At 41.0% G+C, this 21863-nt stretch overlaps 1 protein-coding gene across 3 annotated transcripts in view; it reads left to right on the forward strand.

The window, feature by feature from the left end:
* Positions 1-21863, forward strand: part of CPVL (carboxypeptidase vitellogenic like) — a 129706-nt gene that overhangs the window by 69687 nt on the left and 38156 nt on the right. For 2 of the 3 annotated variants that reach the window (XM_040259715.1, XM_040259713.1), the window contains 4 exons: positions 6615-6737; positions 7451-7582; positions 13597-13695; positions 15795-15968. In XM_040259715.1, the coding sequence (XP_040115649.1) occupies positions 6615-6737; positions 7451-7582; positions 13597-13695; positions 15795-15968 (528 nt within the window). The remainder of the gene's footprint in view (positions 1-6614; positions 6738-7450; positions 7583-13596; positions 13696-15794; positions 15969-21863) is intronic. The other variant, XM_040259714.1, reaches the window with a different exon arrangement.

Below are 21863 nucleotides of genomic sequence, written 5' to 3' on the forward strand. Positions count from 1 at the left end.
GTATAGTGACTGCAGAGTGCATGTGTGCTCAGTCGTGTCTGATTCTTTTTTTCTTAAATTTTAATTGGAGGCTAATTACTTCACAGTGTTGTAGTGGGTTTTGCCACACATCGACGTGAATCAGCCACGGGTGCACGTGTCCCTCCATCCTGAACCCCCCTCCCACCTCCCTCCCCACCCCATCCCTCTGGGTTGTCCCAGAGCATTGGCTTTGAGTGCCCCGCTTCATGCATCAAACTTGCACTGGTCATCTATTTTACATATGGTAATATACATGTTTCTATGTTATTCTCTCAAATCATCCCACCTTCGCCTTCTCCCACATAGTCCAAAAGTCTGTTCTTTATGTCTGTGTCTCTTTTGCTGTCTTGCATATAGGGTTGTTGTTACTGTCTTCCTAAATTCCATATATATATATATGCGTTAATATACTATATTGGTGTTTCTCTTTCTGACATACTTCACTCTGTAGACTAGACTCCAGTTTCATCCACCTCATTAGAACTGACTCAAATGCATTCATTTTTATAGCTGAGTAATATTCCAATGTGTATATGTACCACAGCTTTCTTATCTATTCATCTCCTGATGGACATCTAGGTTGCTTCCATGTCCTGGCTATTGTAAACAGTGCTGCAATGAACACTGGGGTACACATGTCTCTTTCAGTCCTGGTTTCCTCGGTGTGTATGCCCAGTAGTGGGATTGCTGGGTCATATGGCAGTTCTAGTTCCAGTTTTTTAAGGAATCACACACTCTTCTCCAGAGTGGCTGTACTAGTTTGCATTCCCACCAACAGAGTAAGAGGGTTCCCTTTTCTCCACACCCTCTCCAGCATTTATTGTTTGTAGACTTTTTGATGACAGTCATTCTGACCAGTGTGAGATGGCACCTCATTTTGGTTTTGATTTGCATTTCTCTGATAATGAGTGAGTTTGAGCATCTTTTCATGCATTTATAACCATCTGTATGTCTTCTTTGGAGAAATGTCTGTTTAATTCTTTGGCTCACTTTTTGATTGGGTCGTTAATTTTTCTGGTTTTGAGCTGCATGGTCTGCTTGTATATTTTGGAGATTAATTCCTTGTCAGTTTCATTTGCTATTATTTTCTCCCATTCTGAAGGCTGCCTTTTCACCTTGCTTATAGTTACCTTCATTGTGAAAAAGCTTTTAAGTTTAATTAGGTCCCATTTGTTTATTTTTGTTTTTATTTCCATTACTCTGGCAGGGGGTCATAGAGGATCTTGCTGTGATTTATGTCAGAGTGTGTTCTTTCTTTGTTTTCCTGTAAGAGTTTTATAGTTTCTGGTCTTACATTTAGATCTTTAATCCATTTTGATTTTCTTTTTGTGCATGGTGTTAGAAAGTATTCTAGTTTCATTCTTTTACAGGTGGTTGACCAGTTTTCCAAGCACCACTTGTTAAAGGGATTGTCTTTTCTCCATTGTATATTTTTGCCTCCTTTGTCAAAGATAAGGTGTCCATAGGTGTGTGGATTTATCTCTGGGCTTTCTATTTTGTTCCATTGATCTATATTTCTGTCTTTGTGCCAGTACCATACTGTCTTGATGACTGTAGGTATATGTTTGATTCTTTGCAACCCCTTGGACTGTAGCCTGCCAGGTGCCTCTGTCCATGGAATTTTCCAGGCAAGAATACTGGAGCAGGTTGCCATTTCCTACTCCAGGGGATCTTTTCAACCCAGAAATTGAACCTGCATCTCTTGAGTCTCCTGCGTTGGCAGACAGATATATATACGTATATATATGTATATATATTTACCACTAAGCCACCCAGGAAGCCCAATAAAACAAAATAAAACTACCCATTTCACTTTCTTATTTTCTGTAAGTGATCCACTTGGCAAGGGTGCAGTGGCTAAATCCAAGAGTGGGTTGCAGTTTTGGGGACCAGAGACTCGCAGTCATTTCAGGACCGTTGATTGAAATGTGATTTGATGTGAGAAATGGGAAGAGTGGAGGCAGCGAAGCCTGGATAGAATTCTAAGTAGGCAAATGACTGAAATGCACAGACCTTTGTTTTCATGATTTTAAAATATAGGAAGATAATGTTAACTTTACATTGGCTCAAATTAGAGTAAGCGAAATAACCTGTTCATAGTAGATGCTCAGAAACTGAGAAGGTGTTCCTTCTTAATCTCCTGCCTGAATATATCTCAGAGACACATGATGATCGCAAGGGGGAAGGTGCCATAAAAATGTGACTGTTTTAGTCTTGATTTGTCATCACTACCTATAAAATACACACTCTTCTATCTCTGAAAAAGGCAAGTGAGGGGTTTTATTGCCAGGTCCTATAACCAGACAACTTGAGTGATAACATCACTGGAAGGTATACTTTTTTAGCATTTGTACTAATTTCCAATAGAGAAAAAAGGTGTTTAGAAATGTCAGATGAGTCATTCATTTATCAGATGTCTTTTTATGTACCTAGTATGTGCTGGGTAATGTACACATGGTGGAAATAATAAGCCATGAAAATGGTAAACTTAATGGTAGCCTTAATGACATTTGAGTCAAGTTTTCCATAATGTATTTTTCAAAGAAATTGTGTTTTGTGATTTATTTATTTTTGTGTCTACTCAAGTATCTATCATGACACCTTTGACAGAAAAGTTGCAGGACAAACCACCACTGAATGAAGAGTATATAACACCTCTTTACCAGTGAAATGATTATTCAAAGATGCTTGCTTTGGGGGATCAATTTACAGAAATATTCAGTTCAGTTCAGTTCAGTTCAGTTCAGTTCAGTCACTCAGTAGTACCGACTCTTTGCGACCCCATGAACTGCAGCACGCCAGGCCTCCCTGTCCATCACCATCTCCCGGAGTTCACTCAGACTCATGTCCATCGAATCCATAATGCCATCCAGCCATCTCATCCTCGGTCGTCCCCTTCTCCTCCTGCCCCCAATCCCTCCCAGCATCAGAGTCTTTTCCAATGAGTCAACTCTTTACATGAGGTGGCCAAAGTACTGGAGCTTCAGCTTTAGCATCATTCCTTCCAAAGAAATCCCAGGGCTGATCTCCTTCAGAATGGACTGGTTGGATCTCCTTGCAGTCCAAGGGACTCTCAAGAGTCTTCTCCAACACCACAGTTCAAAAGCATCAATTCTTCAGCGCTCAGCCTTCTTCACAGTCCAACTCTCACATCCATACATGACCACAGGAAAAACCATAGCCTTGACTAGACAGACCTTTGTTGGCAAAGTAATGTCTCTGCTTTTGAATATACTATCTAGGTTGGTCATAACTTTTCTTCCAAGGAGTAAGCGTCTTTTAATTTCATGGCTGCAATCACCATCTGCAGTGATTTTGGAGCCCAAAAATATAAAGTCTGACACTGTTTCTACTGTTTCTCCGTCTATTTCCCATGAAGTGATGGGACCAGATGCCATGATTTTCGTTTTCTGAATGTTGAGCTTTAAGCCAACCTTTGTGCTCTCCTCTTTCACTTTCATCAAAAGGCTTTTTAACTCCTCTTCACTTTCTGCCATAAGGGTGGTGTCATCTGCATATCTGAGGTTATTGATATTTCTCCCGGCAGTCTTGATTCCACCTTGTGTTTCTTCCAGTCCAGTGTTCCTCATGATGTACTCTGCATATAAGTTAAATAAGCAGGGTGACAATATACAACCTTGACGTACCCCTTTTCCTATTTGGAACCAGTCTGTTGTTCCATGTCCAATTCTAACTGTTGCTTCCTGACCTGCATACAGAAATATTACTTGATTCATTTACTGTCCCTAAAAAGAAAATATAGCAAAATTATACAAGCCAAATTTCAGACATATAAACACATTTTGATAACACCACATAGGGAAGTTAAAGTGTACTCATGATTATGTGCTGTGCAAGTTGCTTTAGTCATGTCCGACTCTGAGACTCTTTGGACTGTAGCCCCCCAGGCTCTTCTGTCCTTGGGATTCTTCACGCAAGAATATTGGAATGGGTTGCCATGTCCTCCTCCAGGGGATCTCCCTGTCCCAGGAATTGAACCCGCATCTCTTACATCTCCTGCTTTGGCAGGTGGGTTCTTTACCACTAATGCTACCTGGGAAGCCCACTCATGAGTACAGTTTGATTCAACACTTTGCCTAAATAATTATTATTACAAGAGGAGTTCATTAGTGAGGTGATTTTATATAAATTATGGAAATTACATTCTTCTTTCATAATTTGGAGGTGGTTTAGGATTCAGAATAGATCAGACCACATTTGGGGCTTCCCTGATAGGCCAGTGGTAAAGAATCTGCCTGCAATGCAGGAGACCTGGGTTCAATCCTTGGGTTGGGAAGATCCCGTGGAGAAGGGAAAGGCTACCCACTCCAGTATTCTCGCCTAGAGAATTTCATGGACTGTATAGTTCATGGAATCTCAAAGAGTCAGACACGACCGAGCGACTTTCACTTTCACTTTTAAAATTGGGCTTCTCTGGTGGCTCAGCGGTAAAGAATTCATATGCAGTGGCAGGAGACACAGGAGATGTGGGTTTGATCCAGGGGTTGGGAAGATCCACTGGAGAAGGGGTAGGCTACCTACTCCAGTATTCTTGGGCTTTCCTTGTGGCTCAGCTGGTAAAGAATCGTCTGCAATGCAGGAGACCTGGGATCGATCCTGGGTTGGGAAGATCCCCTGGAGAAGGGAAAGGCTACCCACTCCAGTATTCTGGCCTGGAGAATTCCATGGACTACAGGGTCACAAAGAGTCAGACATGACTGAGCGACTTTCACTCTCCTGCACTCAGACGAGGTTTAATTCTGGCTCTACCACTTACCTTCTTTGAGCCCCAGTGTCCTTACGTTGACATGGGAATAATAACTCCAGCATATGATTGTGGCATGGAATAAGAATGAAAACTTTCCAGAATTCTCAGACTGTGCACTTTGGAGCCCTGGGAAGCCTTGGAAATACTGTGAAGGTTCTACCGGTCCATATGTGCCCACTTAATGCCTCTAGTCTATCTAAAACATGTGCATTGCTGACTCTCAAAGGCATGTAAGTTAATTCAAAATTCATTCATTCAGTAGCTGCTTATTGAGCACTCACAAAAACACAGCACCAGGCACAGGGAAAACATTCATAAACAAAATAGACATATCTCTGTGTTCATGGATCTTCTGTTCTAGTGTGGGTAGAGGATAACAATACACAAGATAATAAAAGTCTGTTGGAGAATGACAAAGATTAAGATGAAAAAGGAGAGAAAGGGAGTATAAAATATCAAAAAGCAGTGTTACAATTTTAGATAGGGTGGCCAGGGTGGGCACCTCTGAGAAAGCCTCCCTTAAGGAAGTGAGGGAGTAAGCAGATGGATATCGGGGAAAGAGCATTCCAGGGAGAGGAACAGCTAATGCAAGGGAAGGAGTAGTGCAGATCACAGTTAAGATTTGGTCTGAGAGGGGCTGGAGATGATGAGCAAGAGGACAGTAGAGGATAAGGTGAGGGAAGTGACCAAATCATGTCAGCCCTTATGCCTCAGAAAAAGGACTTGGCTTTTGCTTTGAGGGAGATGGGAAGTCATTAGCGGTTTGAGCAGAGGAGTTGCTTGATCTTATTTGACAGACCACTGTCTTGAAATTAAACTGGAAGAGCAAAAACAGAGGCCCACTGAGGAGGCTACTGCAAGAATCTAGGCAAGAGATGATGGTGACCTGGGGCAAGGTAATAAAGTACGGATGTGGAAAGACACTGGATTCTGCATTTGTCTTGATAGAATAGGTAGAGTTGATGAGATTCACTGATGGACTTTTGTGAGGTCTGAGTGAAAGAGGACAAGAATAGCACCAAGTGTGTTGGCCTGAGCAGTTAGAAGAACAAAGTTAACATTAATGGAAAGGGAGGCTGCAGGGAGGGTTAGAGGGTTGGAGCTTCATTTTGAACATAGGAAGTTTAATACTAGACACACAAGTGGAGATGTCAGGAAGGCAGCTTTTTCATGGAAGGAATACAGAACTATTTTTAAATATCACAACCAATAATAGCTCTTTTCAGCATAATCTAAAAGAAGAATTATTATCATGTTCATGTCCACAAAATATTTCAAAATTTAAAAAGAGCCTTTTATTGTAAAAGGCTGAAAACAGAGGTAAGTTCAAGTGACCATTTTAGTGGCCAATAAATATTTTTCCTTTTCCTCTTCCTTTAATACATATTGATTTCAAATTTTGGCATCATTATAGAGATTTTGAAATCTTAACTTTGGCCTTTAGATTTTTTTTTTTTTTAATAAAACTTGCAATGGAACTTTCTGGTAAGAGAAACCCTAAGGATGGCAGAATTGTGTTCACTGGTGTTCATGTTATTTTCTTTTGGAAAGAAATTAGAATGTTCACTTAGGGCATGTTCACTTAGTATTTTTTGTGCTTCTAACCTGTAACTTGCACTTCACTTGGTACTGTTTGGGATGACAAAAGAAAGAAGGGACTGAGCTCAGTGCTGTTGTGAAATTTGCAGTGTAAGGTTAAGAATGAAATATATGGTGCAAGTCTTGTGGAAATCCTGCTTGTTTGATTGTGATTTTAATTCACCTAAATGTGCCATTTTAGTAGCACCGACATGTGATGGTTTGTTTTAATGTCTGCCCTTCTCAGTCTTACGCTGGGAAGTATGTGCCAGCCATTGCCCACTACATCCACACACTCAACCCTGTGACGACCATGAAGATCAACCTGAAGGGAATTGCTCTCGGAGACGCGTATTCTGATCCCAAGTCGGTAGGTGGCTCTTCTTTCCTTTCCGTTTTGTTCCTTAAGGAGATGCAAATCCCCTTTAATCAGACAGCTGCTGCTGCTGGTAAGTCGCTTCAGTCGTGTCCGACTCTGTGCGAGCCCATAGACGGCAGCCCACCAGGCTCCCCCGTCCCAGGGATTCTCCAGGCGAGAACACTGGAGTGGGGTGCCATTTCCTTCTCCTTAGTCAGACAGAGGCTCCTCTTAACCCTAGAGACCTAACTTCATAAAGGGAAATACTGTTGCTCGAATGGCTTTCTAATAATTAAAATCTTCTAATTTTTACCAAATGTTCTATGGCGTCAACTTACTGTGTCAGCCTAGGTTGGCTGTGAGTGCAAGTGTCAGTGTGTGTGTGTGCCTGTGCTTGGCGTGTTTTTGTGTATTTTGTACATGTATGTGTTATATGGGTGTGTGTGTGTGTTGTATGGTTCTGTGGTACATGTGTGCATGTGTGTTTGTGTGATGTATTTGCATATGTTGTGTGGTAGGTGAGGCCTGTGACCTATGTTTGTGTGTTTGTATTTTTATGTCGGTGTGGGTGTGGAGTGTTGTGTATGCATTGTGTGTGTGTGTGTGTGTGTGTTGTCCCGCTCCACTAATTAACAAGTTACAGAGGGTTATTTCTCAAGCAGACGGGCTCCCCTCCCATCCGTTTCTCTCCCTATCGTGTCTGTGTTTGCCTCTTTTCTCCTCAGATCATAGAGGGCTACCCATCATTCCTGTTCCAAATTGGCTTGTTGGATGAGCAGGAGAAAAAGTACTTCCAGAAGCAGTGCAATGACTGCGTGAAATTCATCCATCAGGAGAAGTGGCTTCAAGCCTTTGAAGTGAGTTCTGGGTCCCGTGCTGCCCTGGAGCAATAAGCACCATCTGAGAAGGTCCTGGAAGCACCGAGGTGCCTGGCCTGGTGTTTTATTGTTAGAGAAGCTGTATCCGGGGTGCTATCACAGGTCAGGAGGCGAGACGAGCGGGCTCATAAGGAAGAAAAGGACCATCTGAGTTTCTCTGAATTTACTTTGGCAATATTTTAAACCTGAGATCACCTCGGGGTGTTTATATAACTGTGTCTTTCATTAACTGTTTTGATTTCTGTACATGCTGTGTCGCCCTCAAGGCATCCCTACTATAGGGAAATCAAAAGAAAGGCAACCTGGAAAGTGGATGCATATGCGTCCACATGTGCTCTAAGCCCTTCAGAGGGGAATATCCGCACACGGGGCTCCAGCTGGGGAAGTGGCCACAGTTTAACAAATGTCACATGTGCCTGTGTGTCTGGAACAAAGAGTATAAACGGTGGTGTGGTCGTTTGCAACTTTTGCAAAGAGCTGTTGGCTTTTGTAAATATCATCACATCACTCTCCTAAAATTGAATTTGAGGATCCAATAATATGATTATGTTCTTGAACCATTTTTTTTTGGTTGTTTAAAGCCTAAGACTCTACTAAATATTAGGATATGGGTGGAATGGGGGGACTTTGTTTGTTTGCTGGCCTGTGCAAACAAAGATCATGTGTAAGCAGTCTTCCTTGGGGGTTATGCCACCTTTGCCATAGAGCCATGATGTTTGACCCAGTAAATGTGGTGTGACTGAATTTTGAGGCCTTTAATCTTGTTATTGAAGGCACAGCCTGTCACCGGTAACCTAACAGCATTGTTATTATTAAAGCTGAGGCCTGATATTAATAGACTTAAGGCGCTGCAGGTCAGCTGGTTCAGATCAAAACAGGAGACATACAAATTTATGGAGAAGAGTTGGGTAACAAAATGACGCTCCATTTTAAAATAGGGTGCCAGGGCACTACCTGAAAATCCCCAGGGAGTGATGCTGTGAATTCTGACAGCAGCAAGCTGTGTGAGTGTGGGAGCTCAGGAAGTCCTGGGTCACCCTGCAGGACGCTGGTGGGCTCCCCTTTCTGTTCCAGGACCCTTGATATGGCTGCAGTGTGCATATAGGATTTCTTATGCAATTGTGAATGCGATGGAAGAAAGATCTTATCGGAGACATGTTGAGTCATTCTTCAACTTGCAATCACAGTATTTTTAAGACTGGTTTTAGGCTATTTAGGCAGGAAGGGTAAAAAGGACTAAACTTTCAGAATTTAGAATTAATATGAAATATAACATTAGATGAGGCCCAGCTGCACATGAGACATGCAATGTGTTTTGGAAGAAGCATACAGGGATTAAGCAATATCAAGATTAAGAACATTTGATAGATTCAAAGGAATAAAGAGGGACTTCTCTGGCAATCCTGGGGCCTTCCTGAGAGCTCAGTTAGTAAAGAATCCACCTATAATGCAGGAGACCCTGGTTGGATTCCTGGGTCAGGAAGATCCACTGAAGAAGGGATAGGCTACCCACTCCAGTATTCTTGGGCTTCCCTTGAGGATCAGCTGGTAAAGAATCTGCCTGCAATGGGGGGACCTGGGTTTGATCCCTGGGTTGGGAAGATTCCCTGGAGAAGGGAAAGGCTACCCACTCCAGTATTTTGGCCTGGAGAATTCCATGGATTCTATGGTCCATAGGGTCCAAAGAGTCGGACATGACTGAGTGACTTTCACTTTCCCTGGCAGCCCAGTGGTTAAGATTTTGCTTTCCAATGCAGGGAGTGGATGTGAGATTCACGGTGGGGGAGCTAAGATCCCACATGCCTCATGGCCAAAATACCAAAACATGAAACAGAAGCAATATTGTAACAAATTCAATAAAGACGTGAAAAATGGTCCACATTTAAAAAAAAAAAAAAAGGTGGGGGGATAAATAAAGCAGATAGATGTCTATGGTGTCTGCTCCAACAGCCTAAGCACCCACAGAATTAGTGAAACTGCTGAGAAGTTCAGGTGTTTTGTATATTCCGAGACAATGAGATAATGGCATACGAGTCTCTCCCAAACCAGATTCACCAGAAAAAAGAGAACCACCCCCCTGCGCCCCCCAAAACAATCTTGAAGGTATGCAATGTTTCTGTGGATCACTGGTCCAAAATCTTGAGTGATAAATGAAAACACTTTTGCTTTTTCAAGGGAAATAAAATGATACTCAGGTAAGTCAGCAAGTAGTGGAAAAATGTGTTTCAACTTATGTAATCAGTTCAGTTCAGTTCAGTCACTCAGTCGTGTCAGACTCTTTGTGACTCCATGGACTGCAGCATGCCAGGCTTTTGTGTCGGCCATCAACTCCCAGGCTTACTCAAAGTCACGTCCATCGAGTTGGTAATACCATCTAACCATCTCATCCTCTGTTGTCCCCTTCTCCTCCCACCTTCAATCTTTTCCAGCATCAGGGTCTTTTCAAATGAGTCAGTTCTTTGCATTTGGTGGCCAAAGTATTGGAGTTTCAGCTTCAGCATCAGTCCTTCCAATGAATATTCAGGACTGATTTCCTTTAGGATGGACTGGTTGAATCTCCTTACAATCCAAGGGACTCTCAAGAGTCTTCTCCAACACCACAGTTGAAAAGCACTCAGCTTTCCTTATAGTCCAACTCTCACATCCATACATAACTACTGAAAAAACCATAGCTTTGACTAGATGGACCTTTCTTTGCAAAGTAATGTCTCTGCTTTTTAATATCCTGTCTAGGTTGGTCATAATTTTTCTTCTAAGGAGCCAAGTGTCTTTTAATTTCATGGCTGCAATCACCATCTGCAGTGATTTTGGAGACCAGAAAAATAAAGTCTGCCACTGTTTCCACTGTTTCCCCATCCATTTGCCATGAAGTAATGGGACTGGATGCCATGATTTTAGTTTTCTGAATGTTGAGTTTTAAGCCAACTTTTTCACTCTCCTCTTTCATCAAAAGGCTCTTTAGTTCTTCTTTGCTTTCTGCCATAACTGTGGTGTCATCTGCATATCTAAGGTTATTGATATTTCTCCCGGCAATCTTGATTCCAGCTTGTACTTCATCCAGTCCAGCATTTCTCATGATGTACCCTGCATATAAGTTAAGTAAGCAGGGTGACAATATACAGCCTTGATGTACTCCTTTCCTGATTTGGAACCAGTCTGTTGTTCCATGTCCAATTCTAACCGTTGCTTCTTGACCTGCATACAGATTTCTCAGGAGACAAGTCAGGTGGTCTGGTATTCCCATCTCTTCAAAAATTTTCCACAGTTTGTTGTGATCCACACAGTCAAAGGCTTTGGCATAGTCAATAAAGCAGAAGTAGATGTTTTTCTGGAACTCTTATGCTTTTATGATGATACAGTGGATGTTTGCAGTTTGATCTCTGGTTCCTCTGCCTTTTCTAAAACCAGCTTGAACATCTGGAAGTTCATGGCTCATGTACTGTTGAAGCTTGGCTTGAAGAATTTTGAGCATTACTTTGCTAGTGTGTGAGATGAGTGCAACTGAGTGGTAGTTTGAGTATTATTTGGCATTGCCTTTTTTCGGGACTGGAATGAAAACTGACTTTTTCCAGTCCTGTGGCCACTGCTGAGTTTTTCAAATTCGCTGGCATATTGAGTGCAGGACTTTCACAGCATCATCTTTCAGGATTTGAAATAGCTCAACTGGAATTCCATCACCTCCACTAGCTTTGTTCTTAGTGATGCTTCCTAAGACCCGCTTGACTTCGCATTCCAGGTTGTCTGGCTCTAGGTGAGTGCTCACACCATCATGATTATCTGGGTCATGAAAATCTTTTTTGTATAGTTCTGTGTATTCTTGCCACCTCTTCTTAATATCTTCTGCTTCTGTTAGGTCCATACCATTTCTATCCTTTATCAAGCCCATCTTTGCATGAAATGTTCCCTTGGTATCTCTGATTTTCTTGAAGAGATCTCTAGTCTTTCCCATTCTATTGTTTTCCTCTATTTCTTTGCATTGATCCTGAGGAAGGCTTTCTTATCTTTCCTTGCTATTCTTTGAAACTCTGCATTCAAATGGGTATATCTTTCCTTTTCCTTTTCCTTTTGATTTTCTTCTTTTCACAGCTATCTGTAAGGCCTCCTCAGACAACCATTCTGCCTTTTTGCATTTCTTTTTCTTGGGTATGGTCTTGATCCCTGTCTCCTGTACAATGTCACAAACCTCCATCCATAGTTCTTCAGCCACTCTGTCTATCAGATTTAATCCCTTGAATCTTTTTCTCACTTCCACTGTATAGTCGTAAGGGATTTGATTTAGGTCATATCTGAATGGTCTAATGGTTTTCCCTACTTTCTTCAATTTAAGTCTGAATTTGGCAATAAGGAGTTCATAATCTGAGCCACAGTCAGCTCTTGGTCTTGTTTTTGCTGACTGTATAGAGCTTCTCTATCTTTCCTTCTCCATCATTACTTTGCAACAAAGGTCTGTTTAGTCAAACCTATGGTTTTTCCAGTAGTCATGTATGGATGTGAGAGTTGGACTATAAAGAAAGCTGAGCGCTGAAGAATTGATGCTTTTGAATTGTGGTGTTGGAGAAGACTCTTGAGAGTCCCTTGGACTGCAAGGAGATCCAACCAGTCCATCCTAAAGGAGATCAGTCCTGAATATTCATTGGAAGGACTAATGCTGAAGCCGAAACTCCAATACTTTGGCCACCTGATGCGAAGAACTGACTCATTTGAAAAGACCCTGATGCTGGGAAAGATTGAAGGTGGGAGGCGAAGCAGACGACAGAAGATGGGTGGCATCAACGGATGTGAGATTGAGTAAACTCTGGGAGTTGGTGATGGATAGGGAGGCCTGGCGTGCTGCAGTCCATGGGGTCATAAAGAGTCAGACTGAGCGAGTGAGCTACTGAACTCACTCACTGACTCACTCTCTCAGTCTTAGTCTCTGAATAGTTACCTTGTTCTCTTTACCTTAGCTGCTCATTCCCTTTTCCACCTGCAAAAAAATGCCGGCAATCACTCCACAATCTCAGATGCTACAGATTCAAACTCTTCCCCCACCTGCCACTCTGGTCCTCCCAGCTCATTTCTCCAAGCATACCAGTGTGAACTGTCGCCCTGCAACTGCACTCTCTTTCGATCCCTGGTCCCTACTGCTCCTTCACGGCCCCCCACTCCTGCAAGTCTTAACCCAACGTAAACCCAAGCTCAGTCCCACGTATTCTCAACCTGTGACCTCTTTGCACGTCCTCCAACTCCTTCGGCCAAACCACAGTCCTGGCTAAATGCCCCTCTCCACCACTTCATGCCTGCCATTGTGCAGCTCAGCATGACCTGAGAAAAACACACCATGTGCCAATTGCTCTCACTCCCGGTTGATGACTGGGTTTTCAATGCCAGCAGTCCAAAGCTTACTTCCACCAGTTTCAAGCACCTGGAGGTATGTTTCTTGCCCCCTCTTACCTGGGTGAGTGGTCAGTGGTCATATTACGATAACCCTTCCCACAAGGCTCACTCTTGCCGTTGGGGCCTTTGGGCCTGCTGTTTTCTCTCCTTGAAGTATTCTTGTCCTAGATATCTGCATACCTTGCTTCTTCCCTCCAACAGTTCTTTACTTAAATGCCACCTCTTAAGTGCGACCTGTTCCTCCTCTCTGCAGTGTCCCCTCCACCCAGCACCAGGCACACACACATGCCCACACACACCCATGACGCTTCCTCTTCCCCTTCTCCTTGTTAGTTTGCTCCTTTGCCCTCACTCTCTACTACGGTGCATGTTTTACCTATTAATGCTTGTTTAATGTTCTTTCTAGAATATAAGCAGTTTTGATCTGTCTTGTTCGCCACTGTTTCCCCAATGCCTTGGACAGTGTTTATAGCATAGAGAATATGTGCGGTGAATGACTGTTGAATGAAGCAATGTGGGAATGACACTGTTGTTGAATAAATGAAAAACAAATGCTTGTACTTATTTACTTACCCTGATGTTTTCCTCATTTCTTTATCTCCTCTCTCCCAACCTAGTTACTGGACCGACTACTAGATGGCGGCTTAATAAGTGAACCTTCTTACTTCCAGAATGTTACAGGATGTTCTAATTACTACAACCTTTTACTGTGCACGGTAATGACAACATTTAAAAAACCATAATAGTGTTTGCTTAAAACTTTTGGCATAACGAAACTTCCTCAGATTTGGGAAATATTATAGTTGACTTTACACTAGAAAAACATGTCCAAACTATATTGCATTCTTTGGTCTACTAATCTATAGGATCTTTTACCTTGCCAATGTTGTATACTGTATAATCTGACCATTGAGAATCTGTGATATTCCGGATAACTCAAAAAGAAAAATCTCTGATTAACACAATTTCCCTCCCAGTAGAGCTTGTTATACAGAAGTTCTTTTGTGAAGGAGAAAGGCCAGGATTGCAACTCTGGGTATCAGGCCCCAGAGCTCCAGGCTTTTAGTGAGTTTCTTGAAAATGCCCACATTATTTGTTCTGTACTTAAGATAGCTTGGATAACCCAAACTGCCAAAGCCTTTATAAAAATATTTGCTTTGTCTTACTTTTAACTTAAGATTTTTAATTCATTTAGTATGGCCCTCACTTTAAGCCCTTTGGAATATTCTCAAAGTATTCAAGTAGTTTCTTTCATAAAAATATGCCCAAGTTGATGTCTATTGTGTAGCTTTAATCGAATAAGACAAAGGGAGCCAGAGTAGGGATTTGAAATTGTATAATCCAAGTCTAGGGTATATGACTATGCATTCTGCTTTTAAAATTGCCTTATTTATGAACTATTTCATATATAATATATAAAGCTAATTTCAATGGAATTTGCCAATGCTGGGGTTTTGGACTTAGATTTGACCAAGAGAAAAACATTTGCTAGGCAAGAAGGAAGCAAAATTTGAAATTATATTTTTTTCTTCACAAAGTAATGTATTCACAGTTAGCAAAAAGTATTGATGACTCACAGAATTGTTGATTTCAAACTTTAACAGTTTTTAAATTATTTCATAACTTTTTGAAAAAAAAAACAGCATTTAGTCCTTTTTTTCCTTTTAGCTTAATGAATCTTACAGAGACTTTTATGCACTGTTTTTAAAAAATAAGGCTCATGACACGTTTTCTTTTGATTTATGTCCTTCATAAAGTATCATCTATTTTTACACTTGATATGTTTTTCCTCTTAAATTATGGAATTCCAGGGACAGAGGAGCCTGATGGGCTGCCGTCTATGGGGTTGCACAGAGTCGGACACAACTAATGTGACTTAGCAGCAGCAGCAGAGTATTTTGTGTGTGTGTTTTTAATAAACAGCAGAACACGAAAAAGAAATCTTCATCTTTTAATCTACCACATCACCTCCCTGGCTCCTTATGGTCCATTTCACCTTCTTTCCCAAGAGCTTCCAACAAGGAGCAAGTTGTCTTTGATAATCTCACCTCTTCATCTTCCCTATCTTTGTCTTGAAGGGAGTTTTTAATTGGAGTCACAGATGGCCAAATACTAGTTACAAAAAGGAAAATCCAGCATTTGCAAATTGGATATTGGCTCTGAGAGTATCAGATCATCCAGACATTTTGGATAAAATTTGAAGTGAAGTGAAGTGAAGTGAAGTGAAGTCGCTCAGTCATGTCCAACTCTTTGTGACCCCATGGACTGTAGCCCACCAGGCTCCTCTGTTCATGGGATTCTCCAGGCAATAATACTGGTGTGGGTTGCCATTTCCTTCTTCAGGGGATCTTCCCTACCCAGGGATCGAACCCAGGTCTCCTGCATTGCAGGCAGACGCTTTAACCTCTGAGCTAAATCTCCTCAAAACCCCCAAGTCAAAATGTTTGGGATGAAGACCAGTTAATAGTCATGTCGTATCTTGTTCATTGTGGTATGGAAAAGAAAATGTTGTCACTCAGTTGCTCCATTGTGTTTGACTTTTTGTGACCCCATAGATTGTAGCCCATCAAGTTCCTCTTTCCATGGGATTCTCCAGGCAAGAATACTGGAGTGTGTAGCCATTCCCTTCTCCAGGGGATCTTCCTGACCCAGTGATCAAACCCGAGTCTCCTGCATTACAGGTGGATTCTCTACCACCTGAGCCACCAGGGAACCTTCATTGTGGTATATGTTAGGAAAAATCTGAAGTGTTCCCTAGCATGGTGTTCCCACCCAGTTGTATTTCCTAATGTCTTTTTGATGCCCCTTCTGCCAGGAGCCTGAGGATCAAAGTTACTTCGGGAAATTTTTGTCCCTCCCCCATGTGAGACAAGCCATCCATGTGGGAAACCAGACTTTTAGTGATGGAGCCAAAGTTGAAAAGTACTTGCGAGAAGATACAGTCAAGTCGGTGAAACCATGGTTAACTGAAATCATGAATAATTACAAGGTAAGAGGGCTACTTTAGTTGCCATCTATTTTAGGAACTTTTCAGATTACCCAGAGTAGAAGTGACCTTCTTTTACTCGTAATTCAACTCCTACCATTTTTTACTCTTCTGATATCTTACAAATGGAAATAACAACCACTGTATTGTTTGATTTCTTTGAATTAAAAGTTCTTTTTTTTCCTTTTAATTAAATCACTTTCCCCTACTCGTTCCTAAAAATGAAATTCTCTTTGGCACATGCCACCTTTCATCATTTCTTGAGAAAAGAGGGATAACAGAGCCGGGAAGATGACTCGCCTTGTGTAAGCCAATTTCCCCCTATTTGCTTTATATTATTAATCCCAATGAAGTCAGGGATAAATGAAATCAACTGGTTATTCCAAAAATGCTTTTTGCTTGATAATTGCATTCATTCAGATCACTCAGCCACAGTTTCTTCAGTGTCTACTTCAAACCAAATGTTGTACTCGGCTGTCAGGTTGAAGTGATGAATGAGACAAGGTCCCTGTTTGGAGGCATGCAGAGTCAAGCACTGTAGTATCTGACTGAGATGTTCTGCCTGCCTCAATGCTGAAGGTACCAGAGGTTTAAGCAGAGGAGCTATGACCCCTAGAACTCTCACAGAGAGGGAAGGACTCCACAAGCAGGTGACAGAGAGAAAATTACCTTGTGCATTTCTTTGTTCTTTCCTTCTCTTCTCACCTTCTCCTCTGATCTTCTAGGACTGTTAGCTTTGGTCCTAGGCATGGTTTGGGAACAGCCTGGCAGGGTAAGTGTGCTAATGACAAAGAAGATCACCACCAGAGGTGATCTACTTTTTCTCTGTTTCCTGGCAGTGGCAAGAGTAATGACTGGGATGAAAAAAAAAGAAAAAAACCACGGCAGCCAGTAACCAACACGTGAATTAGACAAATGGTAATCTGTACTCAAGTACTTTATTTCTATCTAAAAAATTGTCCTGATATACTGCTTTTATTTGAACCAGACTCTTTCCTGCCATTTTACAACATAAGGAATACATATTTCAGCAGTGTCTATGTTGGGACTGTTCAGTGTACAACCCTTAGTACTGTCCAGGGAGTCCTTGGCCTAATGCAACCTTACTAGATTGTATTTCAGAATATGCCCAACCTAAAAGACCAATTTTCTGGTCCTGCCTGTAGTACAAAGGGTTTCAGTCCAGTCCCTGGACATACAACTTTTATTCCAAATAATCTAAGGTCAATGGTATGCAGACTCTACAAACCCATTATAAATCTGGAGAACTTGACGAAATACTTTCTAGGCAAGAAAGAGTCTAACTAGATGAGGTCAGACTTTCATCCACTCTTATTTTTGGTTCTGCTGGGGAAATGTAGTGAGTGGTTCTTAGTGCTTGTCTGCTTGGAGCCTTCACTGAGCAGCTTCCCAGTGCTCTTCTGGTTGTCCTCTTCTCTGAACTCTCTGACCATGTGGCCTCTACCGCTGGGAGCACGCTTAGCACACTGTACTACCATTATGGGTTGTCAGGTGTAGCACCAGCCTCAAGCAGACATCAGTAATGCATAAATGGATAAGTGGATGAATGAAAAATCAGTTCTTTAAACTAGTGCTATGTCAAAAATACATCTATTAAACTTGTTCATAATTCATCATATATTTATTACCCACAAATTTATTAAACCAAAAAGTAACCCACATCAGTTTCTGTATAGACTACTTAGCATTTATGTCTTCAAGATGAAAACAATTGGCTATAACATTAAGGAATGCACAATGATTTTCTTGAGTAGAGAGTGGAAAAAAAAGTTCCCATGTATGTTTTTTGTGCCCTTGGAAGATCAATTTTCTTGCCCTGTAAATTTAACTAGATAATGATTCCTTTCTCAACCAAGTGAGGATAGCATGGGGCATGTAGTTCACTTGATGATGTAAAACTCTTCTGATACTGGCTTATCGCCATATAGTGAGTGTCCACTTGATTGATGAAGAAGAATATGCTGATTAAAGATGAGCCTGCGTTTTGATATTTAAACATATCTGTCTCTGTTTCCCATGGATCCTAAGCCTGCCAATTTGAATCCCAATGAAATCAGAATATTTTCTGAACTTTCAAACTCTCAGTTGCAGAAAAAGAGAATAGATTTGTGATGCAGATAAACCATATTTCCAGAAAGAAAGAGAACAAAGTATGCAGTCAGTCTGAGTGCAGACCAGAAAGTGGCTGCTGCTAGAACAGACTGCATATTCATGGCTAGAGCTGGCATAGGCCACAGGGTAGTGATTATCTTTGGCTTGTCTGTTCATGGTGGTGAACCTCAGTATGTATTCAGTGGAATCAGAACAACCTAGGCTGGCTTAAAACATTAGTACCCTCGAGGATATATTTATGTAAGACTCAGTACTAATTTGTCCTAGAAAATAGTGCACATGTTTCTATTCATAAGAACATGGAAGTCTCTTTCTGGTACTAGATTCATCTTAGCCAAAGTGGAGTATTCTCTGATGGGGTGAGGAAGACCTTCATTGGTTTCTGGAAACTTACAGAACTCTTTGCAGCACATCAGTTTCTGTGTAGACTATGTGAAGATATAACCCTTTTCTTGTGATGACCTACTTGGGATGTGTACTTAAAGTCATTCTCTTTTCAGTAATTTTAGATGTTTGTATGGTAAATTTGAAATATATTAGCAGTTTCCAAGACAACTAAAAGAAGAAATAATCTGTTGGACTATTGGAGTTACTGATGATTAAATCAGATCATGGTTAAATATAAATCTTATTAGGAGTAACACAACCTAATCCACCAATGAATAAAAAAGATCAGGTTGAGTTGATCTCATAAATGCAAGAACATTTTTGCATTAGAAGTTCCATCATGTAATGTATCACCTAAAACATTGAAAAAATAAAAAAAAACATTCATCTTAATAGATGCAAAAACTGAATTTGACAAAATCAAAACCCATTTAGGATAAAAGTTTAAATTTTTTTAAATTTATTCATTTATTTATTTGGATGTACCATCTTAGTTGCTGCATGTGGGATCTTAGTTCCCTAATCAGGGACTGATGCTGTAGCTGAAACTCCAATACTTTGGCCACCTGATGCAAAGAATTGACTCATCTGAAAAGACCCTGATGCTAGGAAAGATTGCAGGTGGGAGGAGAAGGGGATGACAGAGGATGAGATGGTTGGATGGCATCACTCATCAATGGACATGAGTTTGAGTAAACTCTGGGAGTTGGTGATGGATAAGGAAGCCTGACGTGCTGCAGCCCATGGGGTTGCAAAGACTTGGACACGACTGAGCAACTGAACTGAACTGAACTGAACTGAACCAGGAATGGAACTCGGGACCCCTACATTGGGAGCATGAAGTCTTAGCCACTGGCCACTAGGAAAGTCCCAGGATGAAAGTTTTTAGCAAACTAGGAATAGTAGTATCTGTATTAGATTCTTATACTTGCTGTAATGAATTACCACCATCTTGATGGTGTGAACTACAGAAATTTATTTTCTCACAATCTAGAGGTTAGAAATATGAAGCTACTCTCGGCTGAAACCAAGGTGTCAGTAGGATGACGCTAATGGGACAATCCATTCTGGCTTCTGGTGGCTGTTGGTGTTCCTTGGCTTGTGGGTGTATGATTGAAACATCTCCCTCTGTGCTCACATCGCCTTCTCTTCTGAGATCAAACAGCCTATTGCCTTCCTCTTAGAAATATTCATGAGGCTGCATTTAGCGACCTCCTGGATAATCTCCCTATCTTAAGATGCTTAAGTTAATCAAATCTGCAAAATATTTATTTTTAATTAATTAACACTGTATAAGGTGACATTCACTGGTTCCAGCGATTAGGACTAGATATGTTTTAGCAGAGCAGTATTTAGCCTACCATACTATGAAACTTTCTTGACCTAATAAAAACCTACATGTGTAAAATAGATAGCTAGTGATAAATTGCTGTATAACACAGGGAGCTCAGCCTGGTACTGTGTGACAACTAGAGTAGTGGGATGGAGGATTGGAAGGGAGGCCCAAGACTGAGGGAATATAGGTAAACTTATGGCTGATTCACTTGTTGTACGGCAGAAACCAATACAACATTCCTCCAATTTAAAGCAAAAACCTACTAATAAGCATTATTCCGGTCTATAAAACTTAATATGCATTCTCTTTAAAATCAGGGTTATAGTGATGCAAACATATATAAAATGAAAAGGAGGAAAATCCAATTAATAAATGTATAAGAAATAATGGAATAAAAAATTATTATCTGACGAACAGTACAGTAATAATTGTTTCATGAAAGAATCATCAGTGGATACTAACATCGGTTAGTGAAAGTATGATGAGAATCAGGGGATCTCAAAGTATCCCCTATCAAAATGTCTATGATGAAGGGGAAAATAGTAACTTTATAGTGGAGAATCCTGGCACATGAATGTACATGTGCTGTTGCTCAGTCATGTCTAGCTCTTTGCAACGCCATGAACTGTAGCCCAGCAGGCTTCTCTGTCCATGGGATTTTTCAGGCAAGAATATTGGAGTGGGTTGCCACTTCGTACTCCAGGGGATCTTCTTGACCCAGGGATCGAATCCAAGTCTTCTGCATTGGCAGGCAGATTCTTCACTTCTGAGCCACCTGGGAATTCCTAGTGATGGGACAAATCTACATTATGTGTCTCCTGATGTGTTATACTGAGGACACAGCAAGGCTAATGCGTGTTGCCAAAAGTGTATGGCAGGGGACTTCCCTAGCGGTCCAGTGGTTAAGAATCCACCTGTCAGTGCAGGAGACACGGGTTCAATTCCTGGTCAGGGAAGATTCCATGTGCCGTGGAGAAACCAAGCCTATGTACCACAACTACTGAGGCTGCGTGATAAACCCTGGTGGCTACAGTTACGAAGCTCCCCTGCCACAACTACTGAAACCCTGTGCCTAAAGCACATGCTCCATAGCAAGAGAAGCCTCCCCGATGGGAAGCCCGAGCACCGCGATGAGAGAGCGGCCGCCTGTCACCGCAACTAGAGAAGGGCTGCTGACAGCAACAAAGACCCACCACAGCCATAAATAGATAAATAAAATTTAAAAAAAGCAGGCACAGCATGGATTTGATCATGAGACAACAGCAGACAAACCCAAATCAGGGGACAAATTTAGCCACAAAATAACTGGCTAGTGCTTGTCAAAAGGTTATGAAAGAAACACACACACGTATACACACACAAAGACTGAGGGATTAAGGAGACTTTACAACTATATATATAACATGTGCTTTTTATTGCATCCAGGACCAGAAAAAGTATATTAACGGACAACTGAAAATTTTTTAAATAAAATTTGTAACAAGAAAATAGTATTATATCAATGTTAATTTTCTAGTTTTGATGATTATTTGATAGTTATTTAAAATGTTAATATTTTGAAGGCTACATAAAGAATCTGCAGGACTTCTTTATACTATTTCTTTAACAATGTGATTGAAATTATATTTCACATACTACAGAATTCAAATTTGTAGTTTTTAAAATATTCACAAATTTTTGCAGCCACCATCACTATTTAATTTTAGAACATTTTTGTCACATTCCCCCCAAATTCCTTATGCTTTAGGAGTAATTCTCATTTATACATTGATTGTAAGTAAGTTGTATCCTGATTTTCAAAGTAAAATGCAATGGGGAATGGATAGCTAGGTGGATAGATAGATAGATTAGGGCATCTCTAAAGTCTAGGAAATATAGCCCATATCCTATAAAAGCTATTGGCTTTAACTCCCTTGCTCTTTGTAGAAGTCCCCTGGTCCTTTAGCACTTTCTGATAAAGAGGTTACACATTTTTCTTATGAAGATTCTTGCTAAAGATTCTGAATATGTTTTCAACCTCCTTTTTTCTGTTTGGCTACAGT

The sequence above is a fragment of the Oryx dammah genome, unplaced genomic scaffold (genome assembly GCF_014754425.2).
Source record: "Oryx dammah isolate SB20612 unplaced genomic scaffold, SCBI_Odam_1.1 HiC_scaffold_18, whole genome shotgun sequence".
In the NCBI taxonomy this organism is placed as follows: domain Eukaryota; kingdom Metazoa; phylum Chordata; class Mammalia; order Artiodactyla; family Bovidae; genus Oryx; species Oryx dammah.